The following is a 21,310-nucleotide window of genomic DNA, read 5'->3' as shown; positions in this document are numbered from 1 at the left end:
TTAAATAACATAATTTATCGAAGAACCATAAACCCTTAACCTGCTGAATATTTTAAAGGACATTACCAGTTTTCCATTTTTGGAACTGTCTAAGTTTATTCTATATGGGTGGCAAATGATCATTGTCACTTTTGGTATGGGCAGGGTAGGAGTGAATTTGTTACAGTTTGTCAAATAAAATGATCATTTCTCGTGGCAGACCTTTTAAAATGTTCAGCAAATGTGGCCCTGTAATGAGTATAGTCATGGCCCTGTAATGAGTATAACCATGAACCTGTATTAAATGAGTATAGCTGTGGCCCTGTAATGAGTATAACCATGTTTGTAACCAGATATTTAAATTGAAGGCAGTGACAAATAAGTTTATTAAGAAAAATTTCATTTAAATAAGATGTATTTTACTTTATGAAAATAAATAAGATGTATTTTACTTTATGTAGAATGAAAATTTGCATTTCATTTAGGTCCAGTATTTTGTACTTTAAGATACATTGTGTGAGTTATGAGTATTTTGATTACTATTTAACAAAATTTAATACAATTATTAACATACACAATGTTTAATGAGCCAAGATTAATTTTAAAAAAATTGCCATTTTCTACATGATGGAATGATAGGTACTACAGTGTAACCTCTGCAGAACGACAAACTATGTAGGACAAATGTCACAGTGCAGCCTGACTGGGACATGAACCCAGGACCCTCAGAAAACCGTTCCGCAGCTCTACCGTCTGAGCTACCAGGCCATTTAAACATCCTCTCCCCTTAAAAGTGAACTGTAATTTGTGACACAAAAACTTTGGCTTTGGTACTAAGAGGTTTTGCTCTAAAGAGGTTAAATTCATTGGGAAGAGGTAATTGCTCTGCAGAGGGCTGTTCCACAGGGGTTGCACTGTAAATAGATTAAGCTTAATTATAATTGACTTGAAATGCAAATTGGCATTTAAGATGGAAACACATCATTAAGGAATAGACCTGTTTACATTTTGTTTTTATTTTCTTAAATTCAATTGTAGCGTGAAATTGCAACATGTGAATTTAGTGTCATTACACCTGATGTTTTTGTTTTCCTTGTCTCCGGAACCCCTAAAAACATATGTTATCTTGTTATTCTTCTGTTCCTTTTCTTATTTTAACATTTAAGTGAATAAACTCTGAAATTTTCTCAAGATAAACTTTTTTCGCTCCATTAGAATTTTGAGTGACTGGCGTATAATTGAATTTTTCGGGGCATTTGCATATTTCAAAAGTTTCCCTGAGAAAGTTAATGTACATGAAAGCTTCATATTTCCAGAAAAGGGAAAAAAATCTAGAAATGTTACACTAGAGTGTGGTTTATTTGATTTATAACTCCTTGGACTGAAATATTGGTTATTTTGTTTCCATTTAACAATATCATTTTTTGCCCTCTTCTGGAAAGCAATATTCTGTTAAAATGTATTTTGTAGGGTTATTTTTCTTTCAAGTATTTTAAGAGAAACCTGTCGTTATTGAGAATAAAATGTGTCTTCAGCATTTTTTTGTTTTAATTTTTTTTATAGCTTTATTGCTTTTTAAAAGTTTCTTTTTTCCCTATTTTTTTAGCCTTATTGCATAATCTATTTGAACTCTAATCTGTTGAAGAGGATTATTGACCGGTGCTATAAATACTCTCGGAGAAAGGCCAGCTAGCGTGTAGCACTTTCCAGTTAACTCAATTATAGGTAGAGCATTGGACTAAGAATTGGGCGGTCTGGGTTTAATTCCCGGGTGTTGCAGGTCACTTTCGTTGTGATTGATCATAAATTCCTGATACTGTACCTCTGCTCTGGCATGTACAGAAGTTATCAGTTCCTTGTGAAAGTTTAGGCAACTAGTACTGTGAGGTAAACTGCTTGACAGTCTGCCCAGGAATGATGCAGTGGCTGAACTGTGCTTGTGTCTCCATGTTTGTTTTAAAGCCAAGGCTTGATCAACTTCAGACCTGAGCTTCTTTTTTTTTTTTAAATAAAGTAATTCATGAAAGTTATAATAGTTACCATTCCATTTTCAAAGCTGTTCAAATCAATTATACAAATTCAGCAGGGGTAGATCAACATGTTTTTAATGGAATTTTTTTTTTACGAAAATGTGAAAATACAAACCAAAAAAATGGATTAATTTTGTAGTCTGAATAATACTTCTCTTGCATGTGAACTGTTAATTTCTAAATTTCATCTCAGCCAGCAAAGATTAGAGAGAAAGAAACTTTTTTCTTCAAAGATTTTAGATCATTTTGCTGATTTCAAACACAGTTATCACTATAATCTATATTATACAGTTGATGTTTCAAAAAGGAGTAAAATAGGGACTTTGTTTTGTCAAATCAAGATTAAAGTAAATATATAAACAATCATCTCTTGTGTTAATTTTACTTTTTTTCTTTGACACATGTTTGTTTTTTTTCCCTAACGATATGACTAAATCTCATTGTTGAGTATTTATATGTTTAAAAAAGAAAGAAAAATAGAGAAACGATTTTTCTGTGACAATCCAGATTTATCCCCACTTCAACAAAAAATAGAAAAAGTTGACTTCTGTGTATTTTAAATGATATAAAGGTTAAGTTGTTTCAATTTGGAGTTTTGAATGCCATGGATAGAACATATTATATGGATAGTATTTTGAGATGATTTAATTGGTATATGACATGATGTGGCTGGCGATCAATTAGGCCATAAAAAATGTTCTGTTTCCTGTCACCCTACCCCTACTTTTTTTTAACTGCTGACCCTTGACTTCTTGACTATCATGATTTGACTTTCTGCTTATTCAAAAAATTTTATTACAATGTAATATTATATCATATGATTAAATAAAAATATATCCATATAAAAAAGAAATTCTTACGTACCTACCCTCTTATTTTTGGGTAGGAGACTAGAAACAGAAGTTATTATTTTTTTGGCCTAAAATGACATGGCTGAATCATTTTGATGCAAGATAATGGGTGGTCAGCGGTAAATCACGGATAATTAGGGACTGACAGGTGATAGTTAACCCACCAATTAGGGCTCACAATAAGTACCCAATTGTACTCCCTAGAGGGGTTATATCAATACATACTATCATAGTGGTTTCACTAAAGAAATTTGAACAGTTTTGAGATTCTTCAAATTTTATTGCATGTTAATCACTTTTTAAAGTCAATGAATTTGTAAGATCTTTTGTTTAACTTGTAATAAAAAAAATATTGGAATGAGTAGAAAAAAAATCTTAAATGAGCCTTATTATAATCCATCTTTCAAACTGGACAAAGCCATTCATCATTAATAGAGAATATTTCAAAATATGTACTGAATAGCAAACATTGCAGACCATTAATCAGACAGTATGGATCTTGGTCTGCACTGGATGCATTGGTAGTAAATGTTGCCCACAGCATAATGAGACAGAACTATATAAGTTATAGTGTGGTATTTCCAAAGATTTCCATTATCTGTTTTCCTAATATTCCTAAATTAGGAATTCTAACGTGAAGTAATTGTCTGGCAAAAAAAAGAAGGGAACATTATTGGCAAATCTGCACAATTTTAGAATTAGGTATCAATTGATGGGGAGAGAAACTGCTTTATTGTCTGTAATTGGAGAGAACTTCACTTCTTAATTGTTCAATCAATCACAGTCTACTGTATTCCTGTGACTTGCTATATTGTATAATATACCTGAACTTTTATCCTAGAACAATGTTTAGCTTATGTAATAAATGGAGTTGTAAAATGGTTTTGATTAATATACCAATAATGTTGTTACTCACCTGTCACTGAATCTTCTATCTATTTTAGCCCCATGCTTATTTTTGCTGCTCCCAGTGGGGGTTGGGGGTGTACATATAGCTTTGCTCTTACCTGTTCTTTAAGCTGTTATCAGTAGAGTGAGAAAACAGTGGAATATAGGGGCATACATGTCTTTAGTTGTAAAGGGCTTAAGCAATGTTTTAATGTACCATTTATACTGGATCTTATGTGACTGAAATAATAAGCCAGAATTGACATCTTGTCCTTTGAATTGGAAACAGTAGAGTGAATAATTATCTAAGAAAGCTAACCTGTGCACTGTCTGAAATTAAACTTTTGACATTCTACATGTATGCAGACTGATCAGGCTTATTACTGTTGATTTTTTGTATTTTGATACTTTGGGAAATTCAATTATATTGGCAAGTCTGCATGTCTGTGCAGTCTAACCAGGCTCTGGCTGACAAACTTTCAATTTTCATCTTGATATCCCCAAATATAAAAATGGGCCATTCCAAAATGGAAGCTGGACAAGTCCATTTAAGAAATTCAGCAGGTTAAGGGTCATAGACTAAAATTTTAAGCAGCAGATAGTTTGGTCAGACTGTACAGATAGATTGCATGGATATGCAGGTTGGTAGATAGATATATATGGGCTGTAGAAAACAAAGTTATCCTTTACTGCCTGCCTCTATAAAGAGTTTATCAATTTAATTTAAGACAATACCAGTATTTATCTAATTTCAAGACTTTAGAGAAAAGATGATAATTGGATAAAAGTTAAATGTTATTTACAGTTTTCCCCCTCAGACACATTTATAGTTGAATTTAAAGTAATATATTTCAATTACATATTTAAATATAGATTCTTTGATAAGAAGTTAATACAGTATGCAAGATCGCAGTTGATAAAGGTCTTCAGATTGATTTTTCTTAGTCTGCTGGCGAGGATTTGATCTTCCCATGTGAGGATTATACACATATCTTCCCATGTGAGGACTTGATCTCCCATGTGAGGACTTCCCATGTGAGGACTTAATTTTCCAATGTGCAGACTTGATTTTCCCATGTGAGGACTTGATCTTCCCATGTGAGGACTTGATCTTCCTATGTGAGGACTTGTTCTTCCCATGGGAGGTCTTGATCTTCCCATGTGAGGACTGCATCTTCCCATTTGAGGACTGCATCTTCCCATGTGAGGACTGCATCTTCCCATGTGAGGACTGCATCTTCCCATGTGAGGACTTGTTCTTCCCATGTGAGGACTATACATGTATCTTCCCATGTGAGGTCTTGATCTTCCCATGTGAGGACTTGATCTTCTCATGTGAGGACTGCATCTTCCCATGTGAGGACTGCATCTTCCCATGTGAGGACTTGTTCTTCCCATGTGAGGACTATACATGTATCTTCCCATGTGAGGTCTTGATCTTCCCATGTGAGGTCTTGATCTTCCCATGTGAGGACTATACATGTATCTTCCCATGTGAGGTCTTGATCTTCTCATGTGAGGACTTTATCTTCCCATGTGAGGACTTGGATCTTCCCATGTGAGGACTTGTTCTTCCCATGTGAGGACTATACATGTATCTTCCCATGTGAGGTCTTGATCTTCTCATGTGAGGACTTTATCTTCCCATGTGAGGACTTGGATCTTCCCATGTGAGGACTTGTTCTTCCCATGTGAGGTCTTGGATCTTCCCATGTGAGGACTTGATCTTCTCATGTGAGGACTTTATCTTCCCATGTGAGGACTTGATATACCCATGTGAGGACTTTATCTTCTCATGTGAGGACTTAATCTTTCCATGTGAGGACTTGATATTCCCATGTGAGAACTTGATCCTCCCATGTGTGGACTTGATCTTCCCATGTGAGGACTTCATCTTCTCATGTGAGGACTTGATCTTCCCATGTGAGGACTTGATCTTTCCATGTGAGGACTTGATCATCCCATGTGAGGACTTGATCTTCCCATGTGAGGACTTGATCTTCCCATGTGAGGACTTGATCTTCCCATGTGAGGACTTGATTTTTCCCTTGTGAGGACTTGATCCTCCCATGTGAGGACTTGATCTTCCCATGTGAGGACTTGATCCTCCCATGTGAGGACTTGATCCTCCCATGTGAGAATTTGATCTTCCCATGTGAGGACTTGATTCTCCCATGTGAGGACTTGATCCTCCCATATGAGGACTTGATCCTCCCATGTGAGAATTTGATCTTCCCATGTGAGGACTTGATTCTCCCATGTGAGGACTTGATCCTCCATGTGAGGACTTGATCCTCCCATATGAGGACTTGATCATCCCATGTGAGGACTTGATTTTCCCTTGTGAGGATTTGATCCTCCCATGTGAGGACTTGATCTTCCCATGTGAGGACTTGATCCTCCCATGTGAGGACTTGATCCTCCCATGTGAGAATTTGATCTTCCCATGTGAGGACTTGATTCTCCCATGTGAGGACTTGATCCTCCCATGTGAGGACTTGATCCTCCCATATGAGGACTTGATCCTCCCATGTGAGAACTTAATCCTCCCATGTGAGAACTTAATCCTCCCATGTGAGAACTTGATCCTCCCATGTGAGGACTTGATCTTCCCATGTGAGAATTTTTTTTGAAATTTTACGTTGAAATAATAAATGGTTTGGTCCAGATTAATAGACGGATAAGTCCATAAAATAAATACAGGTTAAAGGAAAAATATTTTGTAACTTTTGAAAGATTATGATTCTGTGCTGTCTCAGATCAAACTCTGTACTGCCATCTGCTTACTTTGACCATTTTGATACCTGAACATCCCACACACTTTAACAATAGGCAGTTCCAATTTCAAAGCAGGACAAGTCCATTATACAAATTTAGAAAGATGTAGATTATGACATCTGCCTTTCAGTTACCCAAACCACAGCATCATGGGTTTAAGTATGACACTATTTTCTTCATATGACACCAGTACTGGTTGAAATTAAAGGACTATAGAGCTAGATATGGCTGTGATTTGGTAATATTTAATATGTCTAATCTTAACACTGAAGAATATTCTGTAAAGACAAAAAAACTGTAATTACTGAATCTTTAAACACTCTTTCCTTTTCTCCTTCCTTTTCTCTTTCCTATTTCAATTTCATATTCTGAAAAAATGGTAAAACTGATGAGCATAATCTAATATCAATTCTAAATCATCTGTGTATCGCTTGGAAATAAGAAATTATTCTTACAACTTCTGTATTCTTTACACTTTTATCATAAATTTGCAGTTGTAGACAGTAAGCTAAAATTCTTCAATTGTGAGACAATTTAAATACGAACAAAATAATCCCCTGTGATTTTCACTGATGGCTTTATTGTGTTATAGTGTCGGAATAAAAAATGGCCGCTGACGGCTGAAGCATAAATTGTTAATGAGCTGTACTGATGTACGATAATTCTATCAACGATTGATTTTTAATCAATATCTGTCGTTGTTTCTGTTTTTTGTGTTGATACAAGCGGCCCGTAGATTTATATTGTATTTAGCAGTAATTGACACGTTTGTTATAAATTGTCACAATATAATGACTGGTAATGATTTTGTATTTATCACATTATCGTGAAATATTACCACTTAGTATAGTAACGTACTTCACAGTTATTTTGTCATTATTGCCGGTGTGTCGACTGTTTGACCAGTAATTGCCAGTCAAATAAACCCATGTCAACAGTTATACTGTTGAGTATATACCTAATTACAGGTTAAATAAAAAGATTTTTACCAAACTTGGTACGCATTTTATTTTTGCCATCGCTACCAAGTGTTGACAAACAAAGGCAAGATCAATATAATCTCTACTCTCTAAAATCCTCCGCTTTTCTGTTTTTACGTCTGCTTACTCTTTTTACGTCTGCTAACATTTTAAGGCAGATGGTTAAAGGAAACAGTCTTAAATATTTAACTACTATTAGTATTAATAAGTTACATTTCAATTATTGAGAAGTACAAAGTTGTAGTAGAATCGTAGGACCCAAATTAATTAAAACATCTAGGTAGAAAGCTTGCTTTAATTTACAATATCAACTGAAAGTATTTTATCTTGATGATGATTGAATAAATAAATACCTAAACAGTTTAGTTCATTAGCATTTAATGGAAAAAGTATTCTAGTGAGAAAATAGTAACCATCTGATTTCCTTTGTTTTAATCCCTCGGGAAAACATGACAATAAAAGTTCATAAAACATATATAAATATATACAGCTGTATTTAAATGAAGTGATTGAAGATAGTTATATGTGATGGGACATTATATGTAAGAGATGAAATATATTGTAAGGAATGAGGAGGAACATAGAGATAGGTCTGCACAGACGAAATGAGGGACATGAAGCCAGAGACAGAATAAGGGACATGGTGCTGGGACAGGACAGACAGATTAAGGGACATGGTGCAGGGACAGGACAGACAGTATAAGGGACACGGTGCTGGGACAGGAGGGACAGAGTAAGAAACATGAAGCCAGGACAGAATGGACAGAATAAGGGACATGGAGCTAGGACAGGATGGACAGAATAAGGGACATGGAGCTAGGATAGGATGGACAGAATAAGGGACATGGAGCTAGGACAGGGTGGGTAAAATAACGACCATGAAGCAAGGACAGGATGGACAGGATAAGGGACAAGGAGCCAGGATTGGATGGACAGAATGGACAGAATGAATGACATTGAAGCAGGATAGGACAGCCAGGATGGGACGGAAGGAGCCAGGACAGGAATAATAGAATGAAGGACATTGAGCCAGGACATGATGGATAGACTAAGGAACTTGACTCATGACAGAAAGACAGAATAAGTGACATGAAGGGAGGATGTGACGGAATTAGGGACATTGAGCCAGGACTTGACAGCCATGATGAGACAAATGGATTGAGGTACATGAAGCCAGGATATGACTGACAAAATTAAGGAAATGAAGCTGGGACGGGACAGACAGAATAAAGGACATGTAGCTAGGACTGGACGGACAAAATGAAGGACATGGAGCCAAGACAGGCTGGACAGAATGCGGGATATGGGGCACAGAAGGTTACATTGTTAGACTCTGCTCTATTATTGTCCTTATTTCTCTCTCCAGATTTTATCTGTTAATCAGGTTTCCCTTTGTAGTTTTCATCAGCTTAATTAAGAGATGAAATTGGTTGATCAATCTCATATATACTTTATTACATATGCAAGCTGGTTATTCCTGCTGGGATTTTGGCTTAGAAAAAAAATTAATTGAGAGGGTTTTCGGGAGAGAAAAAAAAAGAACCTTTAGTATCTGTTACACTTCATGCGATCTAAGGAATAATGCCAGAATAGTTTTCCTTACATTTTTCTTTCTTTCTGTATTGAAATCTGATTGGTTAGTATTTATTCATATCTAATAAAATATCTTATAGTTGACCAATGACAGGCTTGCTTTCTTAAGCTGGTTTTAGCATGATAAAGATGTATAATTTCACTGACTTGTTTGTAATTTTCCTTACAATAAAAACGCAATCCTATTTATTTTTTCTAGCGGATACATTTGAAACAGTTTAAGGAATATTACATCTGAAGGTGAAAGTTTATGTAGCCTATCTTTGCATTGTATACTATTTAATCTCCTTCCCCCTTGAAATAAAAATTTGAGCCGCGTCATGACAAAATCAACATAATGGGTATGCGACCAGCATGGATCCAGACCAGCCTGCGCATCGGCTCAGACTGATCAGGATCCACGCTGTTCGCTTACAGACCCTATAACAAGTAAAGAAACTGATAACGAACAGCATGGATCCTGATCAGGCTACGCTGATGCGCAGGCTGGTCTTGATCCATGCTGGTCGCAAACCCATTATGTTGGTTTTGTCGTGACGCAGCTCAAATCTGTTGCTTTAAGTTTTAGTGCTCATTTTTTTGTATTATAGCCTTCATTAGACGTGCAGTAATTTGAATCAGCTCGGTTCAACTTTTATTGTGTTTCTGTATTGTGAAAAGTTTTGGCATGCATATACATTTACAATGTAGTCAGTTGTATTTTTTTTTCTTGTTATATATTTTTTAATAGGTTATAAAGTCACACCGACTTTTGCACTTGCACTCTGTACTTTTAACTTTAGCTAAATATCATAATTGGACTTGTCCATCATAAAATCTGGATGAAACCATTGGTAATTTATAGGGGAGATTTCAAAATAAGTACCGACTGAGGACCGGACGTGCAGACCATGATCAGACTGGTTGGATATACCAGTTTATCTTGGTCTGCACTGGCTGCATGGGTAAATTTGATTGCCATCAGCAGAGTGTGGTCAACCAGATCTATAATTATTTATATGTACATGTATATAGGCTTGATTTTAAAAGAAGTTTAATCTATGCATCACATTTTAATCGCTTTCAAGTTAAGACCACTTCCTGAAACTTAAATCAGTACTGGTGTCATATAAGTCACATGATAGAATAAGGTTGTGACCCAAACAGGTCTCCACCCACAATCCCTGTTGTTTAGAGACTGACTCTACATTAATTTAATGGTATAGATCATGTAACCTTCTAGGCTCTACATTAGTTTAATGGTATAGATCATGTAACCTTCTAGGCTCTACATTAATTTAATGGTATAGATCATGTAACCTTCTAGGTTTAATGGCATCCACTGGCCATAATTTTCAAGACATGATAAAAGAATGATAAGTCATTTGTAGGGATTCAAACTCACAGTTATTATGGGTTAGAATTTGAAGCTGGCGCTTTATACAACATGACCAGTTTAGGGTCCATTTCTTGTTATTTTGCATTATTATCACCTCTACGCCATATTATTTTGTCTTTTTTTTTACTTAAAAATGATGACAATACTGACTAGGATTTTCATTGGTCAGAGTACATCCTGTGTCTGTTTCCTGTAACCAATCAAAAATCAGAGATCAAAGTTTGGGCTGAGAAATTTGTTTTATAACCTCGTACCCTGTAATCCTTGACATGCATTTATATGAAAGATATTGACATAACAGATACCATGAATTTGAGAAGAGAATTAATTTTCCTTTTCTTTATTTATTGAATAAGATAAGGTTACGATCATCACATTTTTGTGCACTTTTTCTTTGTCTGCAATAATTTTGTGAAAGTTGCAGACGTCACTTAATATTGACTTTTACTATTACTGTCTGGGAGTTTTAGTTTGTTACAAACAAAATAAGTTGTCAGACAAATTTGATAACCAAGTTATAGTTTATTACATTCACACTGTTTCCGTCTTTATGTTCAATTATTTTAGACAAATTATTATTTGCCTAGATATATAAGCTAGAAGTTAGCTTATTTATTTTAGAATTTTGTTTATTCTCGTAGATATTGATAAATCCACATTGATCAACGGTCCACTCTTAAATTATCTTGTCCAATATTTACCCCGACAATTGTTACAATTTTCTCTTAAATTGTCTGTCACAATTTGATAGACTTAGTACTAAAGTTATTTTATCTCAACAATCCTTTATTGACTATAGTCCACGTTTTATTACGAAATTTATAATATTTTCTGTCAATATAAGATAAAGATGGCGTGAAATCTGACACAATCAAAGGCAATTTAACTGACAGGTGCAACTTTAATTGAATTAATGATATAAAATATTGAGAAAATATAAAGTTATCTTGAATCAAAAGCTGGAAAGAATTCAATAAATTACAATTATTACCCAGATAACGGGACGGTTTATTTATCATTTCTATCAATATTTCATCAATCAAGAATGATGTGTTTCCATGTTGCTTCAAAATGTTTAAAATTAAATAATTTAAAAAGAATATTTTTTTCATTAATAAAAATTGAGTTAATCAATCAGACATATTTATTTAACTTTTGTTAAATTGATATTTAAGTTAGTGACATACTTTAATTAAAAGGTGTGTTCTGAAACAAAGCTTTTTATCGATTTTTTTTTTTAATTTCATAGATACATGTATTACATTAAAAAAAAATTTTTACAAAAAAAGCCATGATTTTTACCTGTATGTATCGCCTTTTTGCATGGCATTTAAAGATCACAGATAAAAAACACACACACAATAAAACTACAAAATTGTTTGCATGTTTTACCAAATTGTAATTAATATTATATTTACATATATCTATAACTAAGTATGATATAAAAGATATTTATGACTTATTTAATTGAAATTTAATTGTTATTTTAACAGGTACCATACCATGAACGACAGACCAGCCAGCAGATGAAGACTTTTCAGCTACAACAAGCCTTACTCAACTCTCAGACTAAACCTTCAGTACAGGCAAACGGTCATAACAACAAAATGGTAAACAAATATTTTACTTTATTACAATGATCATGTCTTGTGGTGGTGTTGGTGTTGGTAGTTTTCATTCCGAATCATGGCAGTAAGCCACATTGAATTTACCAGAGAAAAGTCAATTTGCCGCATCGTTCCTCAGGGCAGGCTGTCAAGCTGTTTACCAGTACTAGTTGCCTTCACTTTCACAAGGAACTGAAACTTCTGTACATGCCAGAGCAGAGGTTTAGAGCGAATGGCCGTAGAAGAGATTTCATGATCTATCAAATTAAAGTGACCTGCACCATCCTGGAATAGAACCAAGATCGCCCAATTCACAGCTCAACCCTCTACCTTAATTGAGCTAACCAGACGGTTTATTATGATCAGGTCTCTGTCCTGCTCTCTTCTTTATACCTTCACCTGCTGCATTTGTGAAATGGATTCATCCAGCTTTGTATTTGGAATGGTCCATTTGAAAATTCAGGGTATTTTAACATCAAGATACAAAAATTGATCCACCAACAGTATAGAGCCTGGAAATGCTGCAGGGTTGTGCAGGCTGGCCTGGCTCTATACTGGTGGCACAGTCTTAACACTTTTGATACCAGCAGGATGAGGGTTAAGGGTTGTCAGTACCAAAACATTAACATTGATCTGCGCATAAGCCGTCCGTTAGCTCATTAGGTAGAGCTTTGGACTGTGAATCGGGCGACTCTTGTTCAATCCCTGGGATGGTGCAGGTCACTTTCATTGTAATTGTTGATGATCATGAAATCTTTTCCACGGTCATGGAATTCACACTCTATCTCTGCTGAAGAATAATTAAGAGAAATTGATGCCAAAGGGAAATTGATGCCAAAGGGATCAGAACTTTTGAATGCCCTTAAATAACCAAAGTTTGATGAGTAGGATTGCTTTTTACCTGACCTTAGGTGCCCCTTTGTGCAGTTATATCAGGCACAAACAGGAACCCAAGTAGAACCACCAACATTACATTAGCAAACTGTTGGTTATGAATTCAACAATTAATTAAAAGATAACAAAAAGAATGTTTAAGGGAAATTAATGCAAATGAGATAAAAAATTTGAATGTCGAGTAGGATTGCTATTTACTTGAGCTATTGAGGTTTTTAATTTGACAAAATGAATGTTATTTAGCCAGAGTTAATACCCCTGTTTCTATTTTAAATAATGACTTTGATATATTTCTCTGCCATGATATTTTGCTGGGAATAATGATTTCTTAATTGTTTACCATTAACATTTAATGAATTTGATTGTAATGTTTTAGTAATAATTTATTAAATTATTACCTGTGTCTTTGATGTGGTAAATGATAACTATTCTTTGATGTGTAAAAGTATTATATAAATTTCATTAATTTTAATTTTTCAGTTATGTTCAGCGTTTTAAAAGAAGCTTTCCAAAATAGAAAACATTTAGAATAAAATTATCATTAAAACTAAATCAATTCCTAATGCTATTTCATTAACTTAAATGAAAATTCCATGACTTTAAAATTGTGAAGGTCTTGATTACAACTTGGCCACCTGTAATCATAGAGTCTCCATGGAATCTAGTTTCAAATTATTTGTTTGAAATTGATGAAAATAATGGCGGAATGTTTTGAAAAACGAGAAATTCTATTGGTTATTGCTAATGGTATTTCATATTGTATAGTAGTCGGTGATTATTGAGACCTGAGTGTGTCACAGTTTGTCGTGTTAAATTTACGCGATTTTAACCGAGATCATTTAAATGACAATCCAAATGTTGGCGAGCATTTATTTTCATACTGTGTCCCCTATATGCTACCATTCAAAGATTTTCTCAGTCTCCCTTTAATTAGAAACCCTCTCAGTCCCCTAATTTAGATATGAAACAGTTTAATCAAGTCAAAAAAGGGGCCAATTGCCGTTTAATCGTAACTAATGGAATAGCTCTGCATATAAAGGGTTGTTTAAAGGGGGCTGTTGAGGAAGCCTATTATTTCATGCTATTTGCATATATTGTACATTGTTAACAAACAATCATGAAGTTAAGGGGAAAGATGGGCTTTATTTTATGCCATGCAGATGAGCACAACTGTAATTATGAATGCAAATATATGCCAATATGTAATATATCATTTCACTAAATTAAGGTGTGAACTACATTCCATAGAAGCTTTGTTTTGGTTTTCCGTGCACAATAATGTCTCTGTTCAGCAGGCTTAAATAGAAAATGTATCCTTCTCCAAGACATTGAAATTTATCCTTGTTTACTGAAAAAAAAATAAATGTTTTATATTGATTTAACCCTTAACCCTCTATTATCTAGAATGGACAATTTCAAAATATACACATGTACTGAATTAGTAGTGAACAACGCCAACAATGATCTTGGTCAGGGTAAATTTCTTGCCACAAACAGGCTAAGGTCGGTAATTATTTTAAAATTAAAGGATGTTACTTATAGATATATATACGTATAAAATGATGATTTAAGAAGGAATGTTGATTTTATAATTTATTATTTCAGGGCATATCTGATTTTACAATTTATTATTTCAGGGCATACCTAATTTTATGATTTATTATTTCAGGGCATACCAAATGAGAAGGATACAAACAGTGACACATCACGGGAAACAGTGACCAGTGACAGTGGACGTGGAGGCAGTGATGATGATCTCCCTTTGTCACATAATTCTAGTAAAGGTAACCTCCCTTTTTATCATGGAAGAGTTCTCACTTTTACACTGAATTTAAGTAAATTTTATGTAATATTTTAGCATCAGTGGTGTTTCGATGCCTAATGTCTCACGATTTCACAGTAAATTCAACGTCTCAAAAAGGACAGTATACATTTTAAAAAAATTTTGTAAAACAATTGCATTACTGACTCTATTTCTCCGCAAGTCAAATTACAAGTCCTGAATTCTTCTTTGATACCAAAAAAAAAATTCTTGAAATCTTGTCCAAGAGAAGACACGCCGACTTTCCCTTTCCGTCGTATTGAAAACGTTCTTGTCTCCCTTCATTTATCCTGAGAATTTATCGTATAATATCATGCCCTTATATATCAGTTTCCAATAACCAATCTCTCCGTCACAATTTCTCTGATAGCAGGATACGTTACGGCAGACGACATTGTAATAGGATTCTGGGAAGATAGATGAAGAATTATTCAGCGTGTAAAATTTGATTGTAATTCTTCTGTTTATTTGTCTGTTTGTAATTTTCCTAATCTTATTCCAGCCAGTATAATGTATTTCTATCCTAATCCAAAATTTTTGTCAATTTCCTTGAAGTCTTTTTTGCCCATGAATTATTTGTATATAGCCATGCATAGTTGGTTATTTGTGAGTTATCGGTTACTATGAGTTATCTGTTACTATGAGTTATCGGTTACCTATGAGTTATTGGTTACCTATGAGTTATCGGTTACCTATGAGTTATCTGTTACTATGAGTTATCTGTTACCTATGAGTTATTGGTTACCTATTAATTATCGGTTACCTATGAGTTATCATTTATCTGTGAGTTATTAATAACATGTGAATAATCAGTAACATAATTATGATTTATCAGTTTTATCAGTTACCTTTGAGTGAATTATTAGTTACCTTTGAGTTATCAGGTACTTATGAGTTATCTATTACCTATGAGTAATCTCTAACCTTTAAATTATCAGTTACATATGGGTTACCGCAGTAACCTTTGAATTATCAGTTTGTTACCCTTGAATTAACAGTTATCTATAAATTATCAGTTATCATTACTAATGAAAAATTGTTTGCAGGTCTATGAGTAATTTGTTTGGTACCCATCTAGAAATAACCAACCATGAATATTGTCCTTTCAATTACTTGGTAACTACAACACTTTGATTTTATATACAATGTATTTATTTGTATTACAGTGTTATTTTAATTTTGTCTTTAATCTTTTTCAGATGAAAAAGACCCTCATCTTCCAAGCAGTGGTGAAAAATCAGAGTTTATAAAATTTTCACAGCCAAAAAAACATTATCATAGTAACTATGTGCCCTCGGATTCAGGGACACAAAACTATCCACTCACTAATCTACAAAACTGTTCACTACCACCACATAGAAATTCTAGACCTCAATCCACAGATCTCACTGAAAGAATTCCAAATAATAAATTTCCGATGGAGAGATCTTTATCGAACTTGGTAGAAGGTGAAAAACCAAAGTTTACAGTGAGAAAACCCTATATTGACAGAGAAAAAAGGGATAAAAAATCTGAAAGCTGGGTACCATCATATGTTTAAATTTGGGTACCTTCTGACTTATAACTGAGAAGAGGGTATTTCAATTACATCAGTGCCATAATTGACCAAATAGATGAAATTAAATTACTTTTGGTAACCATACAAATATAGGTATTTTGTTATGCAAATATCTGTATTGGCTTCACCCAGAGACAAAAAGTGATTGGTACCCAATCACAAATACTAGTAATGACTTGGTTGACTGGGTACAACAGGATTTTGTTTTCGAATGAACCAGGCAAAAAATAATGTGTTTCCCAAAAGACAGTGCTAGACATTGTGCCGAACCTGGTACATTTTACTGATAGCTTGGTTATAAATAAGACCAAGGTGATGTGAATCTACTCTCTGTTAAAAATTGAACTTGAACTTATTAGAGAAAAGGTGCTGAAATGGAAGAAAAAAAACTCATGTGAATTCCATGCAAGTTTGTGTAGAATTGCTATCTGATGGAGTCATGGTTGTGAAGAAGTTGTACAGTGTATGCTGATATTTCGAACAATTAAAATGACTTGTGTTGCTTGTTTTAGTGCTGCCAGTTTATGTAAATGTTAATCAAAAATGATCTGAGATTTTGTGATTTGTCTATTGCCACATAGTTTAACTCTACCATACTTAATATCTTAAATGGACTTGTCAATCTTTCAATCTGGCTAAATATCGTTGATCGTTTTTAGGGAAAGTTTCAAAATAAATACATGCTCTGAATGTATAGCAAACAGTGCAGACCATGATCAGTCCTCTGATTTTGGTCTGCACTGGTGATAGGGGTAGATTCAGTCACATATTCTACCCATGTGACCAGTGCAGACTAGGATAAGCCATCACATCCATGTCATCTGTACCTAGTGCACTGTTTGGTATAAAGTCTGTACTTATCTTAAAAATTTTCCTTAAAAATTATAAATGATCCATTAAAAATATTTAGAATGGAAACTGTTAACGGGTTTATTATATTGACCAGGATCAGCTGTCACATCCATCATCGAGACATCTGATCCTAGTCTGTTTGGTGTTTCATATACAGTCGGTACAAATTTTAAAATTTTCCTTTAAAATGATAAATAATCCATTAAAAATATTTAGCATTGAAACTGTTAAATGATTCACTATGTATAACACGAATGTACAAAGATTTGAATTTTTTAATAATATCTTGGTCATGAAAAATTATGTAATTTCCCATACCTTAATCTCGGTACGTTATTTATCAAGAAAAAAAATATCAAGAAAATGGAAGATTGTCCTTTTCTAGGCAATTTCTTATTTCATTACAGAATGATAGCGGTATCTTGTAAATGATAGAGCCGTCAGAAAACCGTCTCTAAATTTTGTCAGGTAATCAATGGTTAATTTGTGTATATAGAAGCATATAGACACACATGGCTGATGTCAGATCTGTAGACCAAATATAATATCTGATACAAAAAGCAGGATATAAACATCACATCGGTGCAATATTTTAAATATTTTTTACATGTTTTGGTATTTTTTTTTATATAACATGATTTTTTTTCAATGTAACTCAGATATGTTTCTAGAATACATTGTGTGTCAGGGGAAATAACTTTTGTTTTCCTTTTAAACTTGAAAAATAGTACCACTCTGAGACAGTAAATTTTTAAAACAAGGGTAGTTTTATGGGGGCAGGTCTGCTTTTCTGTTTTGCTGATGTAAAAAGTTAAGTTTACAGTTAATTTTTAGTTTCAAACTGAATTTCAAATTTGAAAGATATCTTCTTGCTGTTTTAAAATTGGGAAAACAAACATTTTAGTAGTGCCAATTTCCATTTCATTGATTTGTAATTCTGAGTTAACAATTAGTTGGACTAATGTGAAGGCTGCTTCCATATGACAGTCAACAAAGTTGCGTTTGAACTAAAAAGAAACTATCCCATACATAGTAAACATGCTTCAAAGATGTAGAGTTTCTACATGTGGCAATAAACAGATCATACCTATATGTAAATCATGCAACAATTCTGTGATATATGATATGATAAACTATTTATTTTACATGTTTCATATAACCTTTGTCACCTAGTTTTACATGTTTCATATAAACATATCACCGAGTTTTATATGTTTCATATAAACTTCTGTCATGGAGGTTTACATGTTTCATATAAACCTATGTCACCAAGTTTTACTGTTACATGTAAACCTTTGGCACTGGTTTTTTATGTTTCATATAATCCACTGTCACCGAGTTTTACATGTTTCATATAAACCTCTGTCACTGAGTTTTACATGTTTCATATAAACCTTGGTCACTGAGTTTTACATGTTTCATATAAATCTTTGTCACTGAGTTTTACATGTTTCATATAAACCTTTGTCACTGAGTTTTACATGTTTCATATAAACCTCTGTCACTGAGTTTTACATGTTTCATATAAACCTTTGTCACTGAGTTTTACATGTTTCATATAAACCTTTGTCACTGAGTTTTACATGTTTCATATAAACCTTGGTCACTGAGTTTTACATGTTTCATATAAACCTTGGTCACCAAGTTTTACATGTTTCATATAAACCTCTGTCATCGAGTTTTACATGTTTCATATAAACCTTTGTCACTGAGGTTTGATTTTTGACCTGTGTCCTGTGAATGAATTTCGTTCTTATGATGACGTCACTTAACCATTATGACTGGAGTTGTAAGTTCATAGGCTACTATAAGAAAAAAGTGCGTAATGAAAAGATCAGTCTTCGTAATTTCTGTTCTGAAAATAATTGATATGTAATATGCAAGAAAAAGAATCAAACACCGGCTGTCGGGTGCAGAAGGGAATATCTAGCTCTCGGGTAACTGTTTAGAGGTAACTCGGCAGAGCCTAGTTACCGCCGTAAACAGTCACTCTCGAGCTAGATATTCCCTTCTGCACCCGACAGCCGGTGTAAGATTCATATATGGTCAACCAGTTTTACATGTTTCATATAAACCTCTTTCATTGAGTTTTCAAATCTCATATAATCCTCTGTCACAGAGTTTTACATGTTTCATATAAACCTTTGTCACCAAGTTTTACATGTTTCATATAAACCTCTGTCAATGAGTTTTACATGTTTCATATAAACCTCAGTCTGTCACTGAGCTTTGATTTTTGACCTGTGTCATGAGAAAAGGAACCATCATGTTAAGATTACATCACTTTAGAGAATTATTGTTCATTATGACATTAATACATTTAATCTGATGTTATTTTCTTTATTATAAAGCATTTTAAATGAGATTTGTAAAGAAATAGTGGGTATATAATTATTATATAAACACAGTCCTTATAATATGGTTTGTTTAACATATTTTATTTAGCAAATAACAAGCATGTATCATTTTACATCACAATATTGTGGAATCATATGAGCCGTGCCTTGACATAACCAACATAGTGTGTTTGCGACCAGCGTGGATCTAGACCAGCCTATGCATCTGCGCAGACTGATCAGGATCCATGCTGTTGGCTTCCAAACCATTTAACAAGTAGAAACTGATAGCGAACAGCATGGATCCTGATCAGACTGCGCGGATGCGCAGGCTGGTCTGGATCCATGCTGATCGCAAAAGCACTATGTTGGTTTTGTCATGGCACGGCTCGTATATGGATTGAAAAATATGGTTAGGTCAAGGGTTCAAACCTTAGTAATGTTTATACAATATTCTATTCAGATAAAAGCTAAGCTTGAAATGTAGCTGAGTTTACTGAAAATAAAACTTTAGTAAAGAAGTTTAATTTATTCATTAAATGAAATTGAATATTTGAATATTTTATTACAAATGTATAAATTTTTCATGATGGTGATTCTAGTTACATTTTTTTACATTATGGTACCTTTTGACATAACATTTCTCAATTTTGTATAAAGACTATGATTGTATCAAGTTATCAAAAAAACTTATGAAACATACTTCAATATTAAAAGTACATAAACATTGTTTATTTTGATGAAATGTAAATGCTGTGTTTAATTTAATGATATCAGTTTTTCTAATTTTATTCCAAATTTTCACCCCCGTTTGTTAATGGAATTAAGCTTCTTTTAAAGTATGTGACAATAATATTTGTGCGAAACTTAGTTTTAACTGCACATGAAATTAGAGTCAAATACCAGTATTGGGTGGATATTTTGTATTGTTTTATATTAAATTTCCATTTGTTTCATATTTTTGTTTACTTTTATAATGTGTTCACATTACAATAAATACATACGAGTATAGAGATATATACAGTGTTATTTTTACAATCTCATGTCCTGTCACAGACTTCCTGAAAGTTTGAAAAAAAATGTTTAAGACTTTCCGTCTGACAAGCCATGGAATTTTGTCAGACCAACAAAAAAGAATGCTCAGACTAACACCATCTTAACTTATATAATAAAATCACTGTTTCATTAAATTTCATTAAATTACCAAAGAGACCATCTTGCATGTTTAGATTCATAAAAATACGGTGTATTTCATGATTTTAGTGTCCCTTGCTCCTAAATAAAATAACTTCCGCCAATTGGACAGACTTTGTGTAAAAATCTTTGGACCTTGGGAAAATTGGTTGGTCATGTCCATCTGTCCAATTGTTTTCAAGAAGTTTTCCATGAATCATGACTGATAAACATAATAATGTTAACACAATGCAAAATATCGCTACGAATAATTTCGATGAAATTGAAGACTTAATCAGTTTCCTTTTATGTTTTAATGTATTAGACAATATATCAGCATTAAAATAAATTGAAGAATTGAATTACCCCAAAGATGGATTAAATTACCCCAAAGATGTACTATCATTCCCAATTGTCTTCATTTAACAAGAACACTCAGATTAAATAAGCTGTTTAAAGAAGTCAGTGCCTTCTTGTGTGATTATTTATCCCAAACACCAGACAAAATTACCAGAAAATGCAAGTCTTAACTGATAATGGAGGAAATTTTTATAATCATTTTTTAAATTTTTTTTTGATCATTTAAAACTG

At 33.6% G+C, this 21,310-nt stretch overlaps 1 protein-coding gene and 1 long non-coding RNA gene across 3 annotated transcripts in view; one reads left to right on the top strand and one right to left on the bottom strand.

The window, feature by feature from the left end:
* LOC132749647 (protocadherin-9-like) overlaps positions 1-16,905 on the top strand; it is an 80,664-nt gene extending 63,759 nt beyond the window's left edge. The window contains exons 5-7 of one of the 2 annotated variants that reach the window (XM_060739496.1): positions 11,971-12,087; positions 14,648-14,762; positions 16,000-16,905. In XM_060739496.1, the coding sequence (XP_060595479.1) occupies positions 11,971-12,087; positions 14,648-14,762; positions 16,000-16,340 (573 nt within the window). In that variant the 3' untranslated portion in view covers positions 16,341-16,905. Of the gene's footprint in view, positions 1-9,298; positions 9,340-11,970; positions 12,088-14,647; positions 14,763-15,999 lie in introns of those variants that run through there. The other variant, XM_060739497.1, reaches the window with a different exon arrangement.
* Positions 16,906-17,997: 1,092 nt separating this feature from the next.
* Positions 17,998-19,519, bottom strand: LOC132749648 (uncharacterized). The gene is made up of 2 exons (XR_009628447.1): positions 18,546-19,519; positions 17,998-18,379 (listed from the first exon to the last, which is right to left on the bottom strand). It is a non-coding gene; the product is annotated as an uncharacterized LOC132749648 (long non-coding RNA).
* Between the last annotated feature and the right edge of the window lie 1,791 nt (positions 19,520-21,310).

The sequence above is a fragment of the Ruditapes philippinarum genome, unplaced genomic scaffold (assembly GCF_026571515.1).
Source record: "Ruditapes philippinarum isolate M1 unplaced genomic scaffold, ASM2657151v2 ctg2115_1_1_1_1, whole genome shotgun sequence".
In the NCBI taxonomy this organism is placed as follows: Eukaryota; Metazoa; Mollusca; class Bivalvia; order Venerida; family Veneridae; genus Ruditapes; species Ruditapes philippinarum.
Note: the sequence above shows the minus strand (reverse complement) of the source record. Positions and strands in the feature narration are given on the sequence as shown.